Source organism: Cygnus olor, chromosome 6 (genome assembly GCF_009769625.2).
Source record: "Cygnus olor isolate bCygOlo1 chromosome 6, bCygOlo1.pri.v2, whole genome shotgun sequence".
In the NCBI taxonomy this organism is placed as follows: domain Eukaryota; kingdom Metazoa; phylum Chordata; class Aves; order Anseriformes; family Anatidae; genus Cygnus; species Cygnus olor.
The window spans coordinates 33,968,802-33,995,389 of record NC_049174.1 but is presented as its reverse complement, the minus strand read 5'-3'; the positions used below and the strand labels follow the sequence as shown (position 1 = coordinate 33,995,389).

Genomic DNA, 26,588 nt, shown 5'->3' with positions numbered 1-26,588 from the left:
CTATCCTTTATAAATGCGACTACAGCTGTTCCCAGCACCAGTGTCTGCTTCAAGTTGAAATTTTACTATTTGCTGTTATTTTCAGGTTATTGCTACCAGCAGGAGATAATAAATTGGGTTCTAAAGTATCTTGTTTCTCTATATATTTTTACCGAGGTAGTGATTTGGGGGTAGAGTGGAAGAGGAAATCAGTTCTGATACTACTTGCATAATGTAATTTTAAGCCAATAAATAAATTATCTGTGAATACAGTCACATCGGCACGTACTTGCTGGCATACATACCAATACTATGTTAAAAAGCAATGATGGCCAGTCAGAGAGAGAAATATATAGGGCTGCATTTTGGTTGCAATGATTACTTTCAAATTTGGTTTTTCACTCCTCAGGAGGTATCTAACACTTTCTTCTTTTTCTTTTTTTTTTTTTTTCCTGGACCTTAACTTAATTTCCCCTTCAGAATGAAAAACAAATGTTTCTGATATAAACACCCAAATGAGACATTTCTAAATATCTGTAATGTATCTGGAATACATCAGGATTATCTCCTATATACTGGCAGGGCCTTATATAAATTAATGTTCAATTCTTAAGGCAATACAACCAGATATTTACTGTATCTTTTGGCAAAGCCGTGCCTAATTAAGGATAACCAGGGTACAGGAAAGTGATGCCATGTCTTTGTAAAAGTTCTTGCTACCTTTGCCAGGACTTACAAACCAAAGATAGTTGGATCAATATGAAGGGAAATTACTTGAGAAAATCAGGAATGAATGATTCTTTATAAAAACACTTACATGTGTATAACACAATAGGGATAAACCAGCACAACACTGGTAAGTAAGTTCTCCAATCTGAAAGCCTTGTTTTTATAGTGAAAACAAAGGATCAGACAAAGGAGATGTGCTGAATGTAATTAAACTAGCCCAGAAACAGCACCAACCCTAGCCATTGTATCACTCCATCAAAAAAGCTTAATGCACCCCATCCCTGATGGAAAGGATCTTTTCATGTTCCTAAAAAGAATCAATTAGTTTGGAAGCCACAAGGCACAAGTCCTATTATCAATTAAAAGACAAGAAACAAAGTATAAATGGAAGGCTAATCACAGCATGAAAGAAGGTTAATAGCGGATTGCCAAGAGCAACAATGGCTTAATGTATTTCAGGACACTAAAGATCCTCGGAATTTTACCGAAGTGACATAAACTATTAGCACTTCGTGTTCAGAAAGTTCAGAACTTTGTTCTGTGAATGCAATATGAATCTGATGGAAACTTGCCCAGTATCACAAATGAAGTGCCACTTTGGAGGTGTCAGTGATGCTCGCTGGGGACAGGTGTCCCAAGGGCAGGTCACGCAGAGCTGTCCCACCTCTGCGAGCTCCATTTAGCTCAAATGTATCCTGTTGCAGGACCAGCATCCCTGTCACCATCCTCTTCGTCATCTCTTTCCACACCTTTCGGGGTGCAACAGCATGCGCATAAATCCGTCCATTTCTTTCATCTGAATGAGCAGCATTGTTTGAGCACACTGCAGCTCCCCTGCCTCATAACAACAACGGAGCAAAATAACTCAGAAGAAAACAAGGATTCTGAATAAAATTAATCCAGCTCCAGTGGCAGGAAATAATGACAAAATACAACCACATTTAATATCTTAGATTTGAAAGATAAAAACCTGAACTAAAACCTAGTATCTCATGCGAAATGACTGGACAGCACATTATTTGCTGCATACCGAAGCCAGCTATGTAAATAAATGTATTTATAAAGAGATAAATATTTCATGGGCATATTAAATAGCGTGTTGACTAAAAAAGTAGGTTCTCTTAAATGCACCTTTCAAAAGACACATTCCTTTCATTGTCAAAATCTTTGTATATATTCTCTCTTTTTTTTTTTAAACATTCTTTTCATTTTTCTTTAACTAGTTTCTAGACAAGAAAAAAAAATGAAAATAAAATACCTCTAAAACACATTAGGGAAAATGTGTTTTTCCCTAATGGATTCAAACTAAAATTTCTGAAATACACATCTACACAATACTGTCAAGCACCCCAAAGATCTGAATAAAATCATTTCCTCTCATGCTTCTAAAGGGTTTCCCCCGAAGAAGCCAGCTGTTACATATTTATTTTTCCATTATGTGAGTTTTATCTCGTAAATTCTGCTCAGCATTTGGTGAGCTTACAGATCAATAACTCGGCATCCCAGCAATATAAATCTGATGCAGACTTGCCTGAATATATTTTACACTTCAGAGGTATATTTCTCATCTCTTCAAGCCAGTTCAGTCATCCTGATGATAAATACCTAGTTTGGGGTGAGGGCGATTCTTGGGCATTCGGTTTGGTTTATGGGGTTTTAGTTCCACCTAAGAACTTGATTTCTGTGAATCAGACCACATGTTGCACTCTCCTGTTGCTGCATCATCAGCCCAGCCTGTCAAACAAAGCAGATTTTCACGCCACTGCTAACCATCAGCTCTCTCCCCTGTGGTCCTAGTCAAGTTTTCTCATTACTAATATTTTTACTTATTCCTTTTCAATTTCATAAACCAGAAGAGGACAACAGGATTTAAATATCAAAGTCCCTACATTCTAATTTCCATAGAGTAAATCAATCTTCTCATTCCTGCAGCTTCACCAGCATAAATTTGAAAAAACAGTGTGCATTTAATATAGAGCTCATACTCCATACAGGGCTTGTGCTCATTCAAATAGTGCAGATCCTCCGCCAGCTCCTACGGGCAGCTTATCTCCATCAATGCAGTCTTTTCCCAATAAATATGCAGGATGACAACAACCTGCACAACCAACTTATTGTGCTAAAGAATCGGACCTGGTGGTTTACAGGACAGCTAGCACTCAAGAGGATGATGGCACACTCTAATAACACTCTGCTGATATTTCTCTCTTCCTGAAAGTACTTGCACATAGTTTATTGAACAGATGCCACATGTACCAATTTGAAACACTAATCCCCCAGAAGGCATGCATTGGAAGATCATGATTCAGAGCAGAACAAAAAAACTTGCAGAAAAAAAAAAAAAGTGCCGTCCTCATTAGGAAACAGGGCATACAGAGCAAAGAAGGCAAAAATGCATATTTTAGAGCTAAAAGAGACAAAAAGCACAAAGAAAGGGATGAGAATAAATACAGAATAATACTGGATGTGAATGAAAGGAATCCTCAAATACGTCTCTGTGCAAGTCCAAAGAGGCCAGTAATTTCTGAAAAATAAAATGCAGTGCCTAAACATCTCCCATATGGGAATTCAAAACAGTCTGAAAAGTTTACTCATCAGGTAAGAAGGAATTAGACATTTCTGTCTATCAGAAGTAGAGATGAAGCTCAATATTTTGTGGAAAAGAAGAAAGGATAAAGGCATAAAACTAATTCTGAGACTCATAAGTAGGACTTACATGAGAATACAGGGGAACACTTTCTGGTCATTTTTGTTAATAAAGTGGATTGGAGCTTTAAGGAGTCTAAATGTGCTTTGCTGCTATGGCTATGAACATACACAACAGCATGTCAAGCAATAATAATAAACATATATAAGATGAACTGGTGGAGTTACATCCTAAAAAAAAAGTTTTGGTACAGGCTGGAGAATTACAGTGGAATGAATAAATCAAAAAATTATGGATATTAACTGTTGAGAGTTGAATAACTCTCAACAGAAAGAGGGTTTTAAAAGTAAAGACTTTTGCAAGAAATAGTTTTACAGGGTAACACTAAAAGGTATCTAAGAACAATGAATGTACAACTACCACATGGCTGCCAAAAAAGGCAAGTCAAAGACATAATTAATCAGCTGATTCTATTTCATCTGTCCTGAATTCTGAATTATACGAATGAAGAAAGAAGAAAGAAGGTATATTCAAATCAAAAATCACCTAAAGGAAAATTAACAATATCTATCTCTACATATTTTAAGCAGAATCAAGTCCCTTTTCTTCTTGCAGATTATTAGGAATTTTAACATGATTATATCAGGGAAATGTAAGCTATGTTGTTGGGGGATTTTCAATAAAACTGTAAATTACATGTTAAGATAGATGAGAATCACACAGGGAGGAATATTTGAAGAGCTATTAACTTTTAAAAGAAAAAGGATTTGAATAATATTTGGATTATGAAGGGCTCTAAACCTAGCTATTAGATTTATTAATCTGTACTACTCCAGAATAGGATTTTTCATGTTTCTAACATTAACGGAAATGGATCGGTTACTTTGATCATTCACTGACATACCTACTATGGAAATTCTATATCAAATAAAAACAAATAATAAATAAAATAAATAAATAAAATAATAAATAAATAAATAAAAATTGAAACAAATACGATAGAGATGATCATTAAGCAAACAAATAGTAAAAAAATACTCTAGAACCTTACACAGCTATGAGAATTAAATGTGGATTTTCAGATGGAAAATAACAAAGATTAAGAAGATAGGAAAATGCAGAGATTTTTTGGTGAGACGGTAATAGGAGAGAAACTTTATTAGCCAAGAGTGCTACTCTGGGTAAACAATAAAGAAGACTCAAGGAAGAACAGCATTTCACAAAGGTCTTTTCAGTCCTATAATTAAAACTTAAGCAGACAGGCTCCAAAAGCATTATAAGAGAATTCCAGAAGTGAGAGGTAAATTGGATCTCATTCAAACAAGTAAGAAAGAAAAAATGTCAAGATATATAAAGCACAAATTTTATGAAAGAATGACAGGGCAGGCAGATCCCCGGTTAGAAAGTTACAGAAAATATGGAGAGAACAGCAATCCCAGTCACTAGGAACAGTAAGGGACGACTGATAACTAGTTCAGAGAGGAGAGAAGATGTTTCTGGAGAATTTTTTTTTTTTTTTTTTTTTTTATAGAGGATGCCATCCCTCTGACTACAGACAAAGAGTTACAATCTCTAAATAAACCAAAAGGGAAAAATTAATTAGAAAACAAAAGGATATTCCCTGCTCTTCAGAGAAAGTAAAAAATTCCTGAGGAAGAAGACCAATTGTAGGAATTTCATGTTTACTAGCAGCATGAACACAGACACCATCCACAGACTCTAAAAGGAATGATACTTTCTGTATTAGTGGACTTGTTTACTGTGATTAAGTATTGCCAAACAAGCAGACAGGCTGCATAAACTGACCATTGTATAATATTCTTCCATGCTTTTACCATGTGTTTTTTCATAGTACTGGGGGTTTTTAGTTGGTGATGTTCATCCAGATTAATTAAAATTTATTGTGGAAAAACAGATTTCAGATAGCATTTTATAAAAATCAAAAGAAAAGAATAAAAAATATTTGTTAGCAGTGTTTAGCTTTGGAAATAAGTTAAAGCTCTTCATATTTGCTGTATTTAACAGTTCCAGAGCTTCCATATGAGTGGACACAGTTACATTAGAAAGAGGTATGAAGAAGGGTAACCACCACCACATCAACTGTTTGTCCCAAATATACTGTGTCTAGATACGAGAATCGGGGAGAATCCTGAGATGAAGGGAAGAAAGGGCAGATTGAGCCTGTACCTTGAGGTAGTTCACTGTGCACATTCTATGCTCCTTTTTGTGCAAAAACTGTCTCCTCTTTAAAAGTAACATCATTTCAGATATGTAGATTTGCTGCTTCTATCTCTGGATATCAAAAGAATAATGGTAAACCTGAAGTATTAGATGACCATCTTTCTGTGAAAATTAATCATTAAAGTTTAAATGTATTAAAATTCAATGAGATACTTAAAGAAAAAAAAACATAAGGAACTGTTTAAAGCTAATTATGTTAAAGTTCAGTCTAAATTAACAAAAGCCTCACAACTCAATAAAGATGTTGATTCCTTGGATGAACAGAATAGCTAGCATTAAGAACAGCATAGTCTTCTAATAAGGTTTTTATACATTGGCTTACCTACATAAACATAAATACAGACAACTGAGTGATACAACATTTAACACATTTACCACGTTTTACCTGTCAGCTTCATCTAGATGTAAGAGTCTTAGAAAGCAACAATATTATAAACAACTTTAAAGATCAGAAAACTTTCTGCCTCCAAATACTAGAATGTCAAAAACTCAGCTAAAGCTGATACGTGAAAATGTAGTTCAATTTATTCATTGATATGCAAAAAAAAAACTACCAAAATGTTTTTTTTTTCATGTCAGTGGTAAAAAATATATTTTTTTTTCCTCTGTCTGGTCATTCAGACTACCATGAACTCTTTGATAAACATGAAAAGCTGCTTTTTTCGTCCTCACTCATCGCCCAACATTAGAAGTGTAGAATTCCTCCATAATGTCTAATGGATATGTTGGACATTCACTTGGGTCAGGGTAGGGATTTCTTCATTAGGACTTGTCTTTCGGTAGCAAGATATGAGATCTTATCAATGCATTTCTGAAAGTAATACTTGAGTGAAAGTTTTCCATTTCCAGTATCTTCACGTTGGAATTTTATAATCAAAATATAGAAAGATATCAGTAGACTTAGTCCTCTGAGTAACTGATACATAGAAGCTCCAGAAAACAGGGGATCATTTCTAAATATACACATTTTAATAAAAGAAGAAATAGATGGGAAGACTAAAGAAATGAAAAATAAGAGAGAGATCCTTGGGGGATAAGAGAGCTTTGAGCAATATGTAGAAGTATATCACAGATGGTACCTGTCTCCAACTATGATTCAACATATTTTATCCAAGAATGCTGCTGGAGAGACCACAGGACAAAATCTTTTTTCACATATGTCATTGTGCCTAGGTCCAAATTCTCACTGGAAGTAACCAGAAGAAAAACAACGGTGATGGATGGTAATACTCTATCAGACTTGCTTGTTTGATTTCTGAATGATCCTTTTAAGGGCATTCAAGAGGTGAAGAAAGAAAAATAACTGTACTTTTTATGGTAGCAATTAGACTTGTATTTGCTTATACATAGAAGAATCAACTTCCTCATCTTCTCCCCATCACTGACAAATGGCACAATAAAATATCAGATGCACTAGTGATGAATAAAAATTTTCTGACAGTTCAGATTGCCAGAAAAGGTGCAAGATGTCACTCCTTATTTAGTCAAAGAACAAAAGTTGATCAGCTAGTAAACGAGACATTGAATATTACTAGATAGGGAGGGATAATAAGGAAGGTTTTCCCTCTTTTCTTTTGTATGCAACTGTGCTGACAGTAAATGCATTCTCACTTTCTAAGGACTACTGCCAATCACAACTGCCTTGGTAAAGCAGGAAAATTTTATACCTTGCACAATTGCTGTGCATGTTTGGTTTTTTTAGTTGCCTGCATGAAAAAAACTGTATTTGTTTCTTAAAAAGAAAGGGTTAGAATTATACAACAAGGAAGAAGTATCCCAATGTTTCCCTGCTATTGAGGGGAGGGCTTGCGATTTTTAAGTTGTATTGAACCTTGAACAAAGGAAAAACCTGCATGTGATCGTATACTGGATATACAGTAAAAATTCTGTTATTATTTTGGGGAAGGGTCCCAGATGACCTCCCCTAGTTTTCTAGGGTTAATTCACAATTCTGGCAAAGAATAAAGAAGCACAAATGAAGTCAGTTAAAGTTTACTGCTTGTCAACTTGCCATACAGTGGCCACACGGACTACAGAAGCAGTAAGAACGATGAAGACAGTCAAGAATGTTACATAGCTGTCATCAACAGCACTTTTCTTACTATGAAAATCATATACATCACAGACTTGTGCAGAACAACAGAGGGGGTTCTGTGTTGGCAAAGCAAGGTAGCGCCAGATGTTTGGAAAATGTGAAGCAGCAACTATGCATGGCCTGAATAGATATTAATAGAGGTCTGGCTTTCTACAACCTCAGAGTCTGTGCAGGATGCTAGGACACAACTGGGCACACAGGAAACATTTGCTTTGACTTTGTAAGTAAATAAATCTAAGATATGATGTTGTGTTCTTATTGTCTTACCATCTATGCTCAAAAGCATATTCTGCAAGAGCACTACAGTAAATAAAACAGCCTAAGATGAATTATTCATCATGCATCTGTATCTATTCATTATTCTTCTAAAAGGAAAATAACTCACTTCCAGAATCCAAAAACTGTCTGTCTGCTCAGAAGTTGTGACAATATTATTTTTGATTTCCCCTTCAAAACACAAGAAAGATCGTGTATCAGTTTGAAGCAGAGGCTAAAGCCATACCCAGAATGGAGTGTGACATCTCTGTTTTTTATACTCTGACCCAGGCCTAAAACCACAGATAAATGCATTCAGGCCAGCCTGAATAAATGCACTCATACCAGGAGGCCAGACTACCTGACCAAAAAAAAAAAAAAGGAAAAAAACTGAAGTTCAAGGAAGAAGAATTTAGCTCCTCTGTTCTTCAAACTTCCCCCATACAAGTATACATACAGAACTGGCAGCAGTTCACCCCTAGAAGGCTTTGGCTCCAGACAGTTCCCCACCCCAGGATCCTGAGGACCAAGCCCAAGTAACACCTCCCTCGCTAAGTATCGATACAAGGGGGGCATCAGCTAGCCAAGCCTTCTATGGACTATATGGTAAGGATTTATTTATTTATTTGCTTCTCTGACTGAGATCAATGTGTGCCAGACGTTTCAGAATGGCTTTACGCATATACCTTCCTTCAGTCGGTGCATCTCAACTTCGACAGTGATTTGGACGCAGTAGACCTCGCGGGTTTGTATGCCACCTCCACAGAGGCCCACATGCTTATGGTGGCGAGGGTCCTGCTGGTCAAGGAGGAGAGACACTTGGCAAGCTTTCCATTCAGAAGTCCTCCAGGAAAACCTTTGGAAATAAGAGAGACCAGGTGAAACAAGAGTGGGTGGTAGTTTATTACATGACAAAATACAATTGGTTTAATATTTATAGGAGCACTCCCCTGTTCAAAACAGAGGATGTTCTGAAACATTTTGAATGTTAAATTTACAAAGGTTAAATATTCCGTATTAGCCTATAGTACTCATGTAAACTTTTCACACAGCACTAATCTCTGAAGTGTTCTCAAACACTAAATCATCCTGAAACACCTTTGAGCAGGATGCAAAAAAGGAACAAAGATTAAGAGGTTCGATTAATTGTGAAAACAAGTTTTCAAACACGTGGCTGAAACCACTAGACTGCCTCTCTCCGCCAACAGCTGAACATGTCATTCTGAAATGCACTTATAGCTAAAACCTTACATGTCCATCAATGGAGTTTCAAGTACCAGGCAGCTATTCTCTAGGAGACAGCTTTGCAAAGGCCTAGGGTACTATCAATTTCTTCAAGGGATTGCCTATGGTAACTCAGTTCTCTTGTTTTTCTTTCCAGAAGTTGTGATATGCAGCAAACTCTATTTTCATCCTACATTTAATTCATACCTAAAGAGCATCAACAGTTTAGAAGAAAGGAAAACATTCTTAATTTCCAAGAAGAACATATTAAAACCATAGGGAAAGTAGTATTGTGTAGCAAAAGAAATAAAAAAAATTTCCCGTCATGTCTGAAAACATGGAGCATTTTTCTAATGCAGCAGTTTTTACAGACATAATTCGTTTTAATTAACAGGTCACAGTATCAGTGGAGTAAGAGCCCAAAGTCTTTCTTCAGCTTCCTGAATGCAAATCTTAGCAAATATTGGTTTTGTAACCAATCTCTACGCTTGTGCTGCTTCATACCATTGTTCCTCTATATTCCATAGTTTACTTTTTCTGTAGAAACTTACCTGTTTTAAAATACATAAAATAATTTCCTTCTCTTAGCCTCAAGACAAATACTCTCTCTTTCTAGGACAGACATACACTTGTTAAAACAATGTATGCTTGCGGGCTGACTGATCACTCTAAGTTCCAGCACAACGGGGTGTCCCTGCAGAAGGAGCCTTTCACCTTGTGTTCTGGGCATTCTCCATCACAAATTATCTGTGCCCTGACTATAGCTATGGCAGGGACACATGCATCTCAAAATTGCATGAAAAATAACTGCATTAGTTTGCCTGAGCACACATCAATGTTCTCATAACATCTTGCACTGCAAATATAGGCATAAGAAGGATTTCCAGCCACAGAGCACTTACGAATTTTGTAAAATACTAATGGAAAACGTTTGTGAATACTGCCAATTACTTTTAATTTACAGGTACTTTTCGGATGAGCTGTCATGCCCTCTTAAACAATATACAGAATCATGTGCAAATTTGGATACACTCACAGGGTTTACTACTAGCAGAGAAAACAATAAAGAATACACTTTTCATATGACAAGTATGAAATAATTGAAATCGCACAACATATAAAGTACAGCCATGAATTTTTCTTATAGTAGTTCCTCCTGTGGAATTCCTAATCACTTTTTTGGGGATGTAATGTTAAATACAACCTTCCTGTTATAATAAAGACAACGAAAACCGCTCTTCATCAAGCACTGGGTAAACAAAATTCCTCCCCCACAGCACTTCAGGACATCATGCTACTCAGGCCTGTATTTTCAAAGATAGAAGCCTAAATATAGAACACACTCATCTTTCCTCAGCCACAGAAATACTTGTTTTAGGGTGGTATTTCTTAAAACAATAACTGACTAAAGAAAAACTCATTATCAATAGCTGGCCTAGGGAGTCAGCTGTGAATTCTGGGTCCTAAAGACTCTTTTCCAAAGGTGTGAGCACCTGCTTCTCCAATTCAGCGTGAGCTGTGGGAGTTAACACCTAGGAAAATTAGGCCATCAATGATTAAAATTATGCAAAATAACTAAATCTGAGCTCAGAGATAATTAAACCTCATCAGCTCCTGAATAAAAAAAATCCCTTTAGGCATCCACACGGAGTAACTAGATGCCCTGCTCCACCGCAGAGCAGTGTTTAATGAACAGCCATCAGGTGCGACTGCCAGCACCTCCTTGTCTGTGAGCAGCTTTAAAGCTTAAATCCTTACCAGCCCATCTTGCTTTCCCCCAGCTGGGCATGCCCTAAGTCGTCCGGAGTTCTCCAGCAACAAAACATGACCCCAACATTAGCTGTTTAAAAGATACACACAGCCATTAAAAGTCAACGGCACCAGAAGCATATCTGACCTGCTGTTAGCCCACCGAGTCCTTGCAGAAGGGAGCAGTCATCCCAGGCAGCCTCGCAGGGCTCTGTTGGGTTTTATGCAGCGTGGCTGACACCTGGTATCAATTTGCCCATCTATGAGCTATTCTAAAGACAATGAGCATGAATATTACTTAATTACTCAATAGCAATGAGCAAAAAACAGAGATTACTGGCTGGCAAATACCTGGGTGTTTTTTTTTTTTACTTGTAATTTAGCAACCTTCAGCTAGTGCTTGCAGATTATTAGCAATATCCACAGATGCTTTACCACACACACATAATTTCTCCAAACTCCACGACCCAAGCCACCAATCCAACGCTGGGCATTACGTTGTTAGAGCAGATGTGCTATATCAGCACTAAGTTACTGCTGGGTCAATGCTACTCAGCCACCTCGCTCGCTGTCCCTAGAGGACCGAGAGCACAACGACGCTGGAAGTGAGAGAGCCATTTGAATCATCAAGGCTGGTCAGCTTCAGCGTACTCTTGTCACCCCTATAACAAAACCTGTGGGTGGTGATGATTTCAAATGTCAATAGATGGAACATCTCATTTTACCTCCTACCAATATATAGGTAGGTTGTTTGATACAAACTACAGTCCTAGCTGTGACACCTGCTTATCTATAGATCTGTTACTAACCAAAAAAAAAAAAAAAAGCCTTTGTCTTTGTCTTCCCTATAGGCTTCTACCAGTTTTTTGACAATACTGTTTGAGTGACAAGAGATTTAGCTACTTCTAAAGACTGGCAGACCTTGTTCCCAATGGTTAGAGTGCTAGTTAAATAATGACCAACATGGGAACCTCCAGAATCTACATGCAGCTACATCAGTTTGCTAAGAAAACGGGCAAGAAAGAATGACTAGAAACAATAACTAGGTGCTTGGGGTATCTAGGATGAAACTTGGCTGATAAAGCTGAGCAACTTTTTATTTCAGTGCTCTGAATTTCACTGCTAACCAGAGTCAGTTGAGGAAGCCAAAGAGCAGGTCCTGTGGGTGTCTGCTACTGTCAGAGCAAAGCGTGCCCTCACTGCAACGCCCAACAGCAGCCACAGGAGAAATGTCCAGCCTGGGGCTGACCAACCAAAGCTTCAGCAGGGCTGGTTCCTGATCTGAGGAGAGGGAATCCAGCTGCTCAGCCAAACCGAGGTCATCTCTGTGTGCCCAAAACCAGTGAAGTTTGAAGAGCCGAACAGCAATGCTGCCACCACTCTCAGTACAATACCAGCAGCCTACCGGCGTGGTTCAGCACGCTTCCTTTCAGGTCTTTCCAACTTCACACCAACGCTTTACCTTTAATTAGGGCACATGATGGGCCTCATCTACAAAGTGATACCATCACACCCATATCTCAGCTGTAACCTCAAGCCTTTTGTAAAAATCAGGTCTTAAAACTTTCCCATTTTCCATCATTTACTTTCTGAAAAGCTTTGAATTTCCAACAAAGCAAAGAGGTAGTTTTTTTTTTTTTTTCTAAATCCCTGTCTCGTAACATAGCAACCACAACCAAAATGAAAGATTTAAAGACATAATCATAATTCTGGAAAATCTATCTATTCCCTATGAACATGAAAGCTACACATCAGGGATAAAAATGATATAAAACATTGTTTTAAAACTGATGACTCAGTGACAGCTATGCAACAAACAAGAGCTCAATATCTTCCCAATTTATAGTAACCTCTTGGTCCCTTCAGTCTATAGGACTTATGCTCTTAGTGCTTACCCAAGTTTTATATCAGTATATGCCCATTCACTTTAATTGAACTACCCCAAATTTATATCACAATAAAGAAGGTAGAATCACCTTCCTTGTGTTTAAGCTTTTTAAACCCTTAATCTAATCCCTTCAGAACAAATAGCCAAAAGTAAAACAAAACACAAAGCTCTGGAGTCCTATATGCACTTAAAATGTTTTATTTTCTTGCATTTAAACTATTGATTAAAGAATTTATTGTAAACTTCAGCCATAAAATTAAAAGGCCTTCCCATTAAAAACAAATTTACATCAATTGTCCCGTACGTGTGATAGGACCTTAACTTGCTGCCTTGCCATGGATGGCAATATAAATTCACCCACCTTTCTGTTCTGAAAAAAAAATAAATAAATAAACTAAGTACTGCCTCTTGAGCTGCTGCTTTTCCATGAGGGTGGATGAATGAGGTGGGGGACGTAGTCTGTGAAATGCATGTTTGTTCAGGCATGAGGTGATCCTTGTCCCTGCACTGAAACTGGCCTCTAGAGAAACACTTCTCTTTGCTCAGAGATTTGCTCTTTCTGGCCAACCTTCTCACCGATTTTCTTTGGCTTGCCTGGAGCATGATTTTGAAAATCTTTACCCAGAGAATAAAACTTAAAGAAGTGGCTACTGGTCTTAAAATCAACAACAGCAGAAAAACAACTTTCCAGGGACTGGGAAAGTAAATAAGACTCTCACCTTAAAGATTTTAAGACTAACCTAATTAGGCAAATGCAAGCCAGAAAGACAAACAGACAGGTTTGTATTGAGGCTTGACAAATGAAGGAGAGCACTTTTCGTTCCTAATACTGACTCTCCTTAAATTCATCATCTTACGTGGAGTAAAAAGAAAAGAAAACGGTCTGATAACCCTCAGCAAAGCAATAAGTGATGCGGCATAAATTTAACGGCAAAAAGTACCATCTTGCTAGTTATTACACTGCAAAGATATGCAAAGATGTTCAAATAAGGAGATCTGGAGCATCAAAGGCTTCTTATATTATTTCATAAGGATTAACATTACATCCTTCTATGGCTGGCAGCTACCGCTTTCCATTCTGAAGTACTTGCACTATCTTGATCACCAATTCCCAAACACCAAAACCAAATCATGAGGCTATAAACTGTAAAGTGGACAGACTACATCTTTTACCAGCTGCTGACACTTAAATAGCATGCTTTAAAATGTTTGTTGTCTCTTCATTGTTACACACTTCCCAGAGCCTTACACCTGGTGTACCTGCAGCATGTACCGCAACGTTAAAGCTTTTCATTCCTGCTCGTTTCTGCAGTATTGAACAACCAAATCAAAGTCCACTAACCAGACAGCTATCTCAAATTCTCCTCAGCACACAGAATAAAGTGAAAGTAGTGTGCGTAGTGAAAGAAGGTCAGTCTATCACCTGCATTTTGAGATACTATATCTCTAGAAATAGCAATTAACTAAATACCAGAGATTTTTTTCTGTATTTTTTGGTTAAGTGGCTCTATTAAACTGAGTCTAAAGACTAAAGTTATTATTCTAGGATAGGTCATTAGGCAGTTTATCCTACTTCACTCACGTACTTCACTGGAGACGTTGCCTGAAGGATGGAATAGGCATAGGAATGTCAGGATGGGGAGGGTAAACCATAGCATAGAAGCAATACCCTGAAAGAACAGGTTTCCTTCTATAGCAAGACTGGCACCATGAGAAAGTTATCAGTGTTATGCAGATTCTTACCTTTTGGGCTCTCCTGGCTCTACATCAAGCCTTTGCAATCATTTGCACTTTCATGCAGTGCAATATCAAAGAGCAGATGAACTGAGAAACTAGGGACAGACACGTGTCTTCTCACTCCCTGATTAACTACCAGCTGGCATACCCCAATCAGGTGTCACTTGCACCTACACTCCTATACAAAATCAGTGAGACAATGTGTTAATCTATTGTCTTTGAAATTGATGTGCATCTGGGCAGGAGCAAAAATCACTCTGTGAGAGCCTTTTCGTGGGATGTAATCAAGCAAAAGAATTTTATATATATATACACACTTCCTCTCCTCTACTAGCAGGGTGCATAAAAATGATCAGCATTTGATTTTGAATGAACTCAGCAATATAGTGACACTTTTACAGGTTACGCCTTCCCAAGAAATGTCTCTAGCAAAGGCTTTATCAAAGATTGTAGCAGTAGCTGGCAAAACACCTGAAATTCATGACTTGATCACTGAATAGGCCTCCTATTAAACACATTCATTCACAGGGGGAGATTTGTCTACATGTATATAAAATCTTAACAATCTTGAAGCATTTTACAGTCAATCTCAGAACATGGGACGCAAAAAATTAAGCAATATTTTATTTTCTTTGCAAAGCAAACAAGCCCCCCTCTATGCTAGCCTGCCAGGCACTACTGTACAGATTTAAAGATCAGAAAGGTGAATTCTCCACCTTATGCCAAAACAAAGATTGCCATAAACCAAGCTAGTACGCAGGGATTGCTAAATATCCCAGTTTAAGAAGTATCCAGAGGGAAGCTGAGTAAAGACCAACCTGTTACCTCTGATCAGTTCCCATTTTCCACAAGGAGGACTGTAATTTTTTATGGGGAGATTAAGGGGAATCATTAAACCTTATGTAAAAGTCATGATTGAAAAGCCAATAAAAGCACAGTCGTGGAGACCTGCCCAGTCTGCGCAGTTGAGGAAATTCTCTGAACCAGCGATCGGCATGAAAGCTCTTTCAGAGAACAAGAATATCTGGCTCTCAGTTTTTAAAATATGAAAACATAAGCTGTAGTCAGTGTAACTTACATTTATTTCTATATGCAAGTGTAATTATTGTAATAGCAATGATGATAACAGCAACAATTACGAGAATGCTATTAGCAATAAATAACACCACGAATCATAGTTAACAGTGATCAAATCAATGACCTTTCAGACAGATAGGAGCCATGATGTGTGACCCTCTCCATACATACGCACAGACACAGAGCAAGGAAGCTTTGCTTTGCACAATACCACCTCCAAACAGGAGGTTCTTCAGAAAACTTTGACAAAAGCACACAAATACCTGGGGCAGGGCAGCAGCAGCTCTCTCCCTCCTGCACTGCACACTTCCCTCTCTTCCAGCTCTGGGCAGAGCTTCCCAGTGCCCACTGCCACGCTCTTCACGCCACGGCGCCGGCTCCGAAAGCCTGGGGCGAGCTCTCCCCAGCTGCATGTCTGTGAGCAGGCACTCCACGCCGACCACTCAGACGTTTCACAGTCCTTAGCGATGACACAGGACTTGAAGGTCAAAGGAATGGCATCTTGCACGCACAGGCTGTGATAAGAACACAGTAAAACAGCTGAGGAGATCTTACTTATTTTTTGTTTCCCCAGCCCAAAGCCCAGATATTTTACCCTAACGCATAAACCAAGAAATTCATGGTCATTTGGGGTGAATCAGAAGACTCATCTCAACACCAAATCAATGAGGGTAAGAGGAGCTGCAGTGCACATCCTGCATTTCCAGAGAGTTCTGGCTGCTATCTCGCGTGCTGAGTGGTTTGCAAATAGTACGCTTAATTTATTTCAAGTTACAACAGATGTAAAATGCACCACATTTGCACCTGTGCAGTTATAATTTCCCAGTTTAACCAGGACTGAAAATAAAAGCCAAGCCCAGGAGAAGTGTTGCCACTGGTGTTCGCTCTCCTCCCTCCGTGCACAGAACTAGCTGTCCAGCGTCTGTCCCCCTAGGTATCAGCACATCCTGCTGAGCAACTCTGCTCTTTTAAAAAATAATTAGGCACATATTAATAAGAAATGTTTTTGTTCTGCAAGGCTGTTACCAAGCAAATGCTGCTAACTAAGGCCAGAGGGGTTTCCAACCTGACAAACCACAGGAGACCGTGGCATGCTGCAACCGTACATGTACTTTTTGGGCTCAATCACATTACCCCAGCCTTCGTTAGGACAAAATCCTCATTCATTTTGTAACACAGCAAAACACAGCACGTGGCTCAATGCAATGGAAAAATGAATTTTGAGAGCTGACAACTGTAGACGTGAGAGACAGTGCTCTCCTGCCCTGCTCACTGTGGAAGGGACCAAGCAGAGCACAGCTGCTCCTGCTTCACCTCACTGCAGCTGGAGATCATCCACAAGGCCACCAGGAATCTCCCAAAAAGAGTGAGAAACCATGGTTGTCTCCCAGAAACCACAGATAAGTGATGTAACAGAGCTGGGAAGGGTATAACAAAAGAGGACGGAGTTACGTAGGAGCAGAAACGTCACTGGAAAGCCACAAATGATCAGACGGGGGAAAGGGGAGAGGAATCAAAGGGGAAAAAAAAAAACAAAAAGATGGAACCCAGAAAAAAAGTGTCACCAGGAAAAAAGAGCTAAGAATTTCTGATTTCTGCCTGGTGATACACCAATGATGCAAATCGCTCTCCGAAATTAAGACCGTACATGAACTCAGTGTGAACTCTCTTTAAATTCGCCTTCTCCAGCCTCCAGTTGCTCGCAGTCAGGCTTTTACCAGCTGTAAGGAGCAAATACATGCGCACTTAAAAGGTGTGAAATCTAGAGCTGGTGCCAAGGAACCAGTTATTACCTCACTTAATATTACTTATAACACAGTCTAAGCTAACTTTCTCTACAGAAAATACACTGGGCAATCATTTCAGGATTGCACGGCAATCTCATGGGGGAGCAGAGAAGATAACGGGCATTCACTCGCTTCTCCTCCAATTTGGGAATCGGTCCATTTCTCACAGAGGTCAACAGGAATATTGCCACTACACCCTGAATCACAGGAATATTTGACTACACCCTGAATCACTAGCATAATACAGCATTTAGTGTCTTAAATTTACACTTCTTTTTCTTAAGTTTGAAGTATAACTCAATATTTTTCATCTCAGCTTCATCACCTAGAATAATAGTCTCACAGGTGCAGGGAGGATGAATTTGCTAAGGTTTATTTTAACAACTTCTTGAAGCAGAAACCTGTGATATGCCCCCAAATTATTCTTGTTTATATCCAAAAAAAATTTCTCATGCCTCTGTCACATGTTGAATGCAACTGGTGGCATAGCTGCATCTGGTACAAAACATCAGTGCTATTGAACCAAGGACTGAAATGTGATAATCATCATATCTGAACATGAGCTAGGCCAGTGATTTTGAGTCTTGGCTGGAGCATTAGGCTGGTAGAGTCATGCAAATTGTAACCTTCTTTCCTTTTTAATACTATTATAACAGAGCTATTAGGTGAACCACCAAATGCCACAGCGTTGATAAGAAAGGATTCCTGATTTTGAGTAGATAAAATACTAGCAAATAGAAATCATTGTCCTGAGTGACTATACTAGAGTTAACCTAAGAACATCGCATGGAGGGCAAGCGATCTCACATTCAAAAGAATAATCAGAATTTGCCGTTCAGATACCAACAAGAAAACCCAAACCCATTTCTGGGGTTGCACCACTGCAAATGAGAAATTTAAGTCTGATCTGATCTGTGCTGAAATACCAAAGAAAACAAAGCCTTTAAAAATCTGCTTTGGGGTCTTCTTTAAAATGAGTATTGCTGGTCCCAAACCTAGACAAGACAATACCTACAACACCTGTTCCAATGGATTCAAACATATGCCAACACTTGGGCTGCAGAAGACATCTCTGCCCAGCACACATCCTTGGTATGTGCAAGACTTGCAAGTATGCGAAGCCTGAATAGCTCATTCTTTCTCTGAAAATCCCTCCACCTCTCCTCCTATAAAAGGCTAAAGAGAACTTTGTTGACCTTCAGGTGAACAAGATGTGGAGCTGGCAATTTTCATCCTTCTGCTTGGGTAGATGTTTTTGAGGGAGAATTGCATGCAACAGCCAAACAGAAAGTGAATCTAATTAACTTGTACCACTCGTTCAGAGCCTCAAAGTCAAATTAACTGTGACACCGAGCAACACAAAAACACATGTAAAAACACAGCCCATCCTTTTGCATGAAATTCAGACACATTCTTTCATGTAACTGATGTATTCAGAACAATCTGATACAGATAAAACCCAGGTGTGCGAGACATTCGTTAATCTGAGCCTACAAACAAACCTCAGTTAGCAAACCAGCAGGGAAGGAAGGAAGTCCTGGGGATGGCAGGTACCTCATAAGCCCAGTTTTTTACACTAACTTTCCACTTTAATGCATTCAGGTTAGATCTTCCTTTTAGGAGTCAGTCTGGTGACTGCAATATTATAACGTACTTCCACAATTGATGCTTTCTGTGTTGCAGGGCTGGATTGATACTGTAAAACTCCAGGAATTGTTTTGCATTGTACGTTATGCTGCCTGCAGTTTAAGATGGATCAGTTGGTTAACAGACAACAGATGCATGAAGCTTAAATCACTCGAGTGGCAGAGAGCCTTCTTACTCTTCTGTGTACTGAGTGGGAAAAAAACACATGCTGGAAAAAAAAACACTAAACCAAAGGAAACCTACACATGCCTCTTGTTCATCCTTGTAGTCCTGGAGCTATGCACAGAAAAACAAGACAAGGAGGAAAAGCTGCCCCATGTACCACTCCTTGTACATAGTCATGCATCCCCTGTAGTGGTGTTGAGCCGCTGGCTGATGCCAAAGGGCGCATGGCTCTTCTCCTCCATCTCCATCTCACTCCTGGAGCAGTGCTTCGTTAGATCAGCCTGGGCACCAAGGGGAAATGATCCCTGGTTTTCTTTAATTTCCCAAGCATATCAACGCATTCACAGCGAAAGGTGAATGCGTTAGAGAATGAGACAGAAACAGGTTGTTGTTGATCATATTCAGAATAAGTCCTGGTACAGGACTCATTAGGCTCTAATAATGACTGTAGTGGACATAGCCTTGCCATGTTCCTAACAGCATCCAAATACTATTTTTTCCTGACCAAAGGGAGACTCATGATCCAGAGGAACACAGACTGTAGACGTCTAAGTTCTGGTGTCTCCAGAGGTTTATGCACGAGATCCTATGCTGCGATTAAAAATAAATGCTGACATATTTGTGCCAACTAGGCAGGCATTTAGATCTTAGGGCTACAGAAGCAGTTGGCTTTCAGCACAGTTTTAAAAAGAAAGAAAAAGCCTACTTATTATTGGACAGTATTTCCAAAACGTTACTCTAATTGAAAGGAAAAAACGCGGTCACTGTTCGTTTGTTTAGTGTGCTTTTAATAAAAGCAAAGGAAATTAGCCTTTTTTTTTAAGGACCTCCTTATCCAATAGCTCAGGGATTTGTTTTTCAAGCCTGAGCACTGAGGCGTGATTCCTACATCTGCTGGGAAAAAACCTGAACACGCACACACACACACACCCCTCCTCTCCCAGAACAGAATCACGGCCATTAAATGTAAGTGTATTACAGCACAGCATTTCCACCTCTGCACTGTAAAATTTTGTTCTCATCTAGACAACAGAATAGTGTCAACAGCAGAAATTGCAAATAATTTTTCCAAGAAATGTACGACAGCACAGTGGTTAAGTGCAATCCACTAGGAAATGGATAATGTAAATTCAAATTACAGAGGTAAACAAAAGAACTGAGTGCTGCTCTACCACATCCTCCATCTACCGATCCATTGACTGAATTTGACCTGAATTTTCACTTACAAAGGCAAAGTAAACTGAATCCCAAATCCAACTCTATTATATCACCATCACCTTGCACACGGAATGAAGAGTTTAAGAAATACGTACCTAAAAAAGACTCCTCATCCAAATAATAACCAAAAAAAAAGGCACTAAAGCTGTTTGCTCCTGATGCTAACTTCTCAGAATGCTTACTGGGAATACTGAGTGTGCTGAGTGAATGCGCTCATCAAGTTAGAAAAATCATGACAAATTTATTTCGGATTTCAATGTTTAGCTATAGGCACTTATTTCACTAAATTACAATTTAGTGTCTAAATTAAATAGGAAAAAAAAAGTTCCTTCATCTCACTACTCGGCAGGTTTTTACAACTGTGACCAAACAGAAAACCAAACCCAGCAGAATTTCTAACTGTAAATTTGTTACAACGTTTTCAGAGATTTTCTTAAATGTATGGAAGTGTTTATGGTTGATTTTGTTACTGGATGGAAGATTTATAGAAAGTTAAAACTTTTTTGTTTATCTGAAAAAGAAATTTTAAAAATAGGCTTTTTAAAATAAATGAAGTCTTAAAAAGACTCTCTAATATCTCTAAGAGTATTTAATTTTGATCCTACTCCTTTTACGTCTTATGAATATAAAGTTTTCACACCAAAATTACTTCTGAACCTGTCTCAAGTTCTAGAGACATTCTGTTGGTCGACTGTCTTAATTTCTAGTGTTTTTCAAAAAGTAGAGGTCCATCTCTGCCTTTCTTCTCCCCTTCTCCCTTTTTCATTCATTTCGACAAATGCAGATCCTTCAATCTAAACAACATTGCATCAAAAACATTCCCCGCTTCTATGCACCTGATACAGTCCATCCTATCTTCCAAGCACTTGTGCTCCTTTCAAAGCAACTCGACAACAACATTTGTCGAGTTACATTTACTTTACTTTACATTTACTTTTACAACATTTACTTTAGAAATTCCTAGCATATTCTTTTGCACCTTCAAGGCTGATACAGACACTCAAAACTTCACAGGACCAATGATTTAAAAGAAAACAATGTTCTCCTTATAAAGCAAAGGATCCTTCAGCTCTCACCCAAGGGTTTGCCGTGAAACCAAAGGATCTTTTTTTCTGGATTCAACACCACAACTGGAGAATCGGTGGAAAATGGAAAACAAAGGTCAGGCACATTTCCTGCTGCTGCTCCTTGTCTCACAAGAGAAAGGACAACTTTTGCTATTCTCATGAATCACAAACTTGTTAATGAAGAGGTGAAGATTAATTTCTTACCGGTAACTTTGCATCTCTGAGAAGTGGATACGTTCAGTCATTTAGTCCTTAAAAAACAGCCTGCACCCATCCCACCAAAATCCATTTTTTTGCAAAAGCCTGTTCTTTCACACCAAGCACTGTACCAGTGTAACCCCCCGTTAGCATGCATAATGATTGCTGCTTGCTGGCATAATTGGCTGACAAACAGTCCTGAGATTAGAAACAGGTAAATTTATCAACTTTGATAATGAATTAGGCAACAGACACCACTAGTGGACACCACAGAGCTGCTGCATTATAAATTTGGAAATGAGCAGAATATGCGTTTGCTATCCTCATGTGGCTTTTGACAGGTAATGGTGTTAAACTGACCACTCACATCACCTGCTGTTTTTCTTTGGGTTTGTGGCAGAAGGAAGAGTGGTGGTGATAAAATCCCAACACACCCCAGTAATTGTGCAGCTCAGAGAACTCGGTGAAACATCTCTAGGATCCCTAGGCCACATCCAGGGATATTTCTCTCTCTTCCCCTAGTTTCCTAGAAATTTAATTTGTATCTCTCATCGGTACTTACTCAACAGCGTTATTCTAAATAGGAAATCTCAGCCAGGAAAATGAAAAAGCACAAATAAAGCACTTCTTCCCAGTTTTACAGCAGACATTTGGCTGTCTGCCAAGCCCTGCTTCAGGGTTATGCAAATGCATTTACTCTTCTTTATCAGTAGCCAAAATATCATCACTCTTGTAAAGTGACATCTGCAAGATCTGATCCATTCTTCAGGTGAATGGCAGCAAATATGCTGCACAATGGAACAAGGAAGGCATTAACATGGGGTGTTTTTAGGGAATTGTTGTCAGGGGTGTTTATCAGTGACACTAGAGCCCTGAAATTAAACACAGGTTGGATTTTATGATGGATTTTAGGTTTGGGTTTTAGGTTTCCAAGTTCAAGCTACGTGGCTACAAGTAATAACAAGGGGTTTTGTTTGTTTGTGTGTGTGTGGTTTGGTTTTAAAAAAGATCTTTTATCCCCTATGGAATCTATGGATTTTCCTCTTGTATATTGGCTTACTAAGAAAAAAGGATGGGTTAGCCTCAGCTGAGACACAGCCCCAACAAAAAAGGCCTGACAGGACTGTAAAAAGTCTGCTAATGGAGCTGTATGCTCCCAAATAGGGGACTGGATCAGCTAAAAAGAAAGGAAGGAAAAGGAAGGAAAAAAGGATGAGGGAAGAAGACATCTTGATCACCGGTAGAGACACTGAAATTTAACCTTCTGGGACCTTCTGCTCTGTCATCCAAAAGTTTAATGTATTACTCACACAGCAGTGAAATGAAGAGCAAAGTATGAAAACAGTGTCTTCCGTTCCCCATTCCTACAGCAAATGTACCACTGAGAGTGTGAGGGCTGAGACGGTGAAAGTTTAACAAGTCAGTATTCCCTATCCAGAGCCACTGATAAGGAACGAGGTACAAGGCAGAAAAGCAGCTAACACATGTTAACGTACATAAACCTGCTGCGGATTTCACAGTACCATAAATCACAAGTAACTCCAGGAAAGTCAAGCAGCTACATGAGCATAAAATCTGTATGTTTAGAATCAGCATATATTAGAGACGAGTAATAAAGTCAAGATGTTAGAAACTGCTGCAACAGTTCACAAATCTTGACTTTTTTCCAAGCAATAAAAAATATGTACTTTGCTACAGATGTAATAGGAGGAGGTAGCAAAAAGGCTAGAATGTATATTTGCACCTCAGTATGTGTGCAAAAACGTATCTGACATAAACAGGGGCAGCGACTTGGACAAAAAATAACCCCTTATCTCTCCAATTTGAATTTGTGCAGGCACCAGGCGCTATAGATTACCGAGAAAGATCGATTTCTGCAAAATTCAGGAGCAGGATTTTCCAAGAACTTCTAAGAAGTTCTTCAAAAATCTTACTTCTGACTTTCTCAGAACTCAATCAATTCCACAGTAATCTATAGCTCCTGGCATCTGCCCAAATTCAATCTGAAGTCAAATGGCAGAGCTCAGATAAATTTAAATGCAAGAAATAGAGAATAAATCTTTCCATTATTTGCTGTACATTATTGTAACCTTCACATATGAATTACAGTAAAGCAACCTGTATAGACTAAGGAAAACTGTTAGCTAAAACACATGAGGATAGAAATCAACAACCACCACCAAAGAAAGAAATGCAAGTCACGAATCTTGTATCAGTCTCACAAACATGAAGGCTCCTCAAAAGCAGGAGACAATCATGGCTTTGCTCACTGATCTATCTGTCCAAGAAATATCTTCTAGTAAATTTGCAAGTCCTTTTCAGGTTTACACTTCTCAATTTATTCAGTGTTGATTTGTAAGAACGAAGGAGTTTAAGCTGATGTTATTTTAGCCTCTTCAGCCAAATATATGCAGTAGGTGATTGAAAATGAAACCTTTCCGTGTTCAGCACCTCCCTCTCCTACAGCTATAGTGGGAAGTGATATGTATATAACTCCATTTCCTTGAGGTTTCCTCAAAACAAAACAACAAAAAACAGAAGAGAAATATTAAAAACATAAAATGAATTAAACAGTCACGAATCATAGAAGCATGCAAAATATTCCGGGGATGCTAGCTTCACAAGAAGGGAATTAAATCAAAAAGCAGACTGCAAGGAAAACACATAAAAATTAGCATTTAAAACTCGGAAAGGCAAGTACACTCGCGGTGTGGCCGTGAAAAGCAGCAGCATATAAAAGAAAGGACATCAAAGATGAGGCCCTTACCTCAGCACGACATTTTTGCCATCGCTCCTCACGCACCTGACCGGCCTGCTCTGATAACCGACCTGCACCTCCCGGGCATGATGGTGGGCTTTATGGCCTTCGAGCCAGGACACGCTCGGCTCTCCAGAGTCCGCACGAAAATCCAGCACGGCTCTCCCAGCCATGCTCACATCCTCATGATGGGGCAGCCTGCACTCGCCCCAGGGCCCCACCTTGAGGCTGTAGGTGTGCTCCTCCTCCCCAAGGGGACAGGCGGCCATTTCGCAGAGCCTTGACTCTGTCAGGCTGGGGCACGGGGCACCCCCGTACAGCGGGGGAGCGACAACAGCACGTGTCCGGTGCCTCATGGTCCTGGTGCAGCCCCGACCGCACTGGGACCAGGCGGAGAAGTCAGAGACGACGCAGTCCCGCGGGCACGGCACCAGGCAGGCCTGCTCGAGGGGCGGCCGGGGTGCGAGATGCTCGCAGATATCGCTGGCGACGGTGCTCCTGTTCAGCTTCTGGAGGCAGCGGGCGCTGCGGCGCTGCAGGCCGTGCTGTGCTGTGACGCAGGCCCCGGCCTCACCACCGGGCACGCAGGTGCCCCATCCCGAAACCTCCCACTCAAACAGCTCCAGGTGCCAGTCGCAGACCTTAAAGCACCGCCGCTGGCTTTCGGGCTTCTCCTTCTGGTCACAGTTCGCGTGGTGGGACGTCCAGCCCTCAGTGTGGGTGCACCAGACAGCCCGGCTGCGAGTGCCCCCCGAACCACAGTCACCCACGCATCGGCCCCAGTGACCTGCAAAAGAAGACGGTTGAGCCATGCCAGGCCAGAAATCTCACCCAACAACAGCAAAACCATGCTCTGGAATCCATTACAAAGTGAGTAACTACCAGCTAGTCTCTAAAATTGGCTAAATGTCTGCAAAGGCCCACAAGCCACATCTCCTCCCCATGTACTCACATCACAAGATGCCAACTGCTCCCCAACACTTGGAAAAAAGTTTTGCCCCACAACATCTCAAATTAAAGACAGGCCAGGCACATTTCTGCAGCAGTAAAATGCCCCCCAAAGCCTGAGGAAACATGAATATTTAATTCTGCTTGTACAAATGAGTATAAAAAGGATCATAAAGGAACAATAATCTAATAGGAAAAGAAAGTCAAGTTAGATAAGAGGAAAACATTCTTAATAGAGCAATTAGTCAATGGAATAAACTGCTCTGGGAAGGAGCTGAATCATCATCTGCGGTGATAAAACGGTGAGGATAAATACTATGGAAATAAAAGCACATGCTTAATAGGAGTTCAAAATGGAGGAACTGACTTTACATTACAGTGTAAATACTACAGAACAGGTCCCACAGGGTGCTGCTTTGCAAGCACAGCCCCATATAGCAGAAAAGGCTCCTCATGGGCTTCAACTTCTAAATTACCCTGGGAAGTACCTCGAGCAAGTCGTCCCTGTTCGCAGTACACAGTACTATAGATGAGGGCATAGCTAGTCATTCAGCAAGAGAAACGAAATCAAAATTAAACCCACGAATCTCATTTTCAGTTCTGGAGCACACGAACATACTTATGTAACTGTATGAATGTTATTTAAGGATTTGCAAGTGAACTTAAATCAGACAAGGCTAAATAGAAAGATTTTTGTCTAAAAATATTATTCCACAAAAATTCACCTAGAACACAAAATAATCTAAGGGCTATAAAGTACAGAATTGCTTTCAAAATGAGAAGAAAAAGTAGTGGAAAGCACTCAGGCTGAATCTTAACATATTAAAGGGATTTTGATGATCGTGTCTCAAGAGGGTTTCATCTCATTCATACGTTTAAAAACTTTCCAGTACCCCGTAATGGAACCATTTCTCTGGGTAAGAATGTTGCATATGTAATCCACACTTGAATGTGCACTGCAACGAACAACAACTTCTGTATTATTTTTTTTTTTTCATGGCAGAAAATGAACTTACAATAAATAGATCAATTTATATTAAGAAATGTTACTCCAGACAAGTTTTTTTAATTGATTTTTAAAACTACCAGAATCAGTTACATGCTTACACTAAGAAAACAAACACATAAAAACAAAACAGCCCCCATAATGGCTGCAATTATAACACCATGTATTTCATC

The 26,588-nt window shown here is 39.4% G+C and overlaps 1 protein-coding gene across 4 annotated transcripts in view; it reads right to left on the bottom strand.

Annotated features, from left to right (window-relative positions):
* Positions 1 to 26,588, bottom strand: part of THSD7B (thrombospondin type 1 domain containing 7B) — a 319,547-nt gene that overhangs the window by 182,648 nt on the left and 110,311 nt on the right. For all 4 annotated transcript variants that reach the window (XM_040561821.1, XM_040561819.1, XM_040561818.1 and 1 more), the window contains exons 4-6: positions 24,471 to 25,248; positions 15,885 to 16,136; positions 8,633 to 8,802 (exon numbers count right to left, since the gene is read on the bottom strand). In XM_040561821.1, the coding sequence (XP_040417755.1) occupies positions 8,633 to 8,802; positions 15,885 to 16,136; positions 24,471 to 25,248 (1,200 nt within the window). The remainder of the gene's footprint in view (positions 1 to 8,632; positions 8,803 to 15,884; positions 16,137 to 24,470; positions 25,249 to 26,588) is intronic.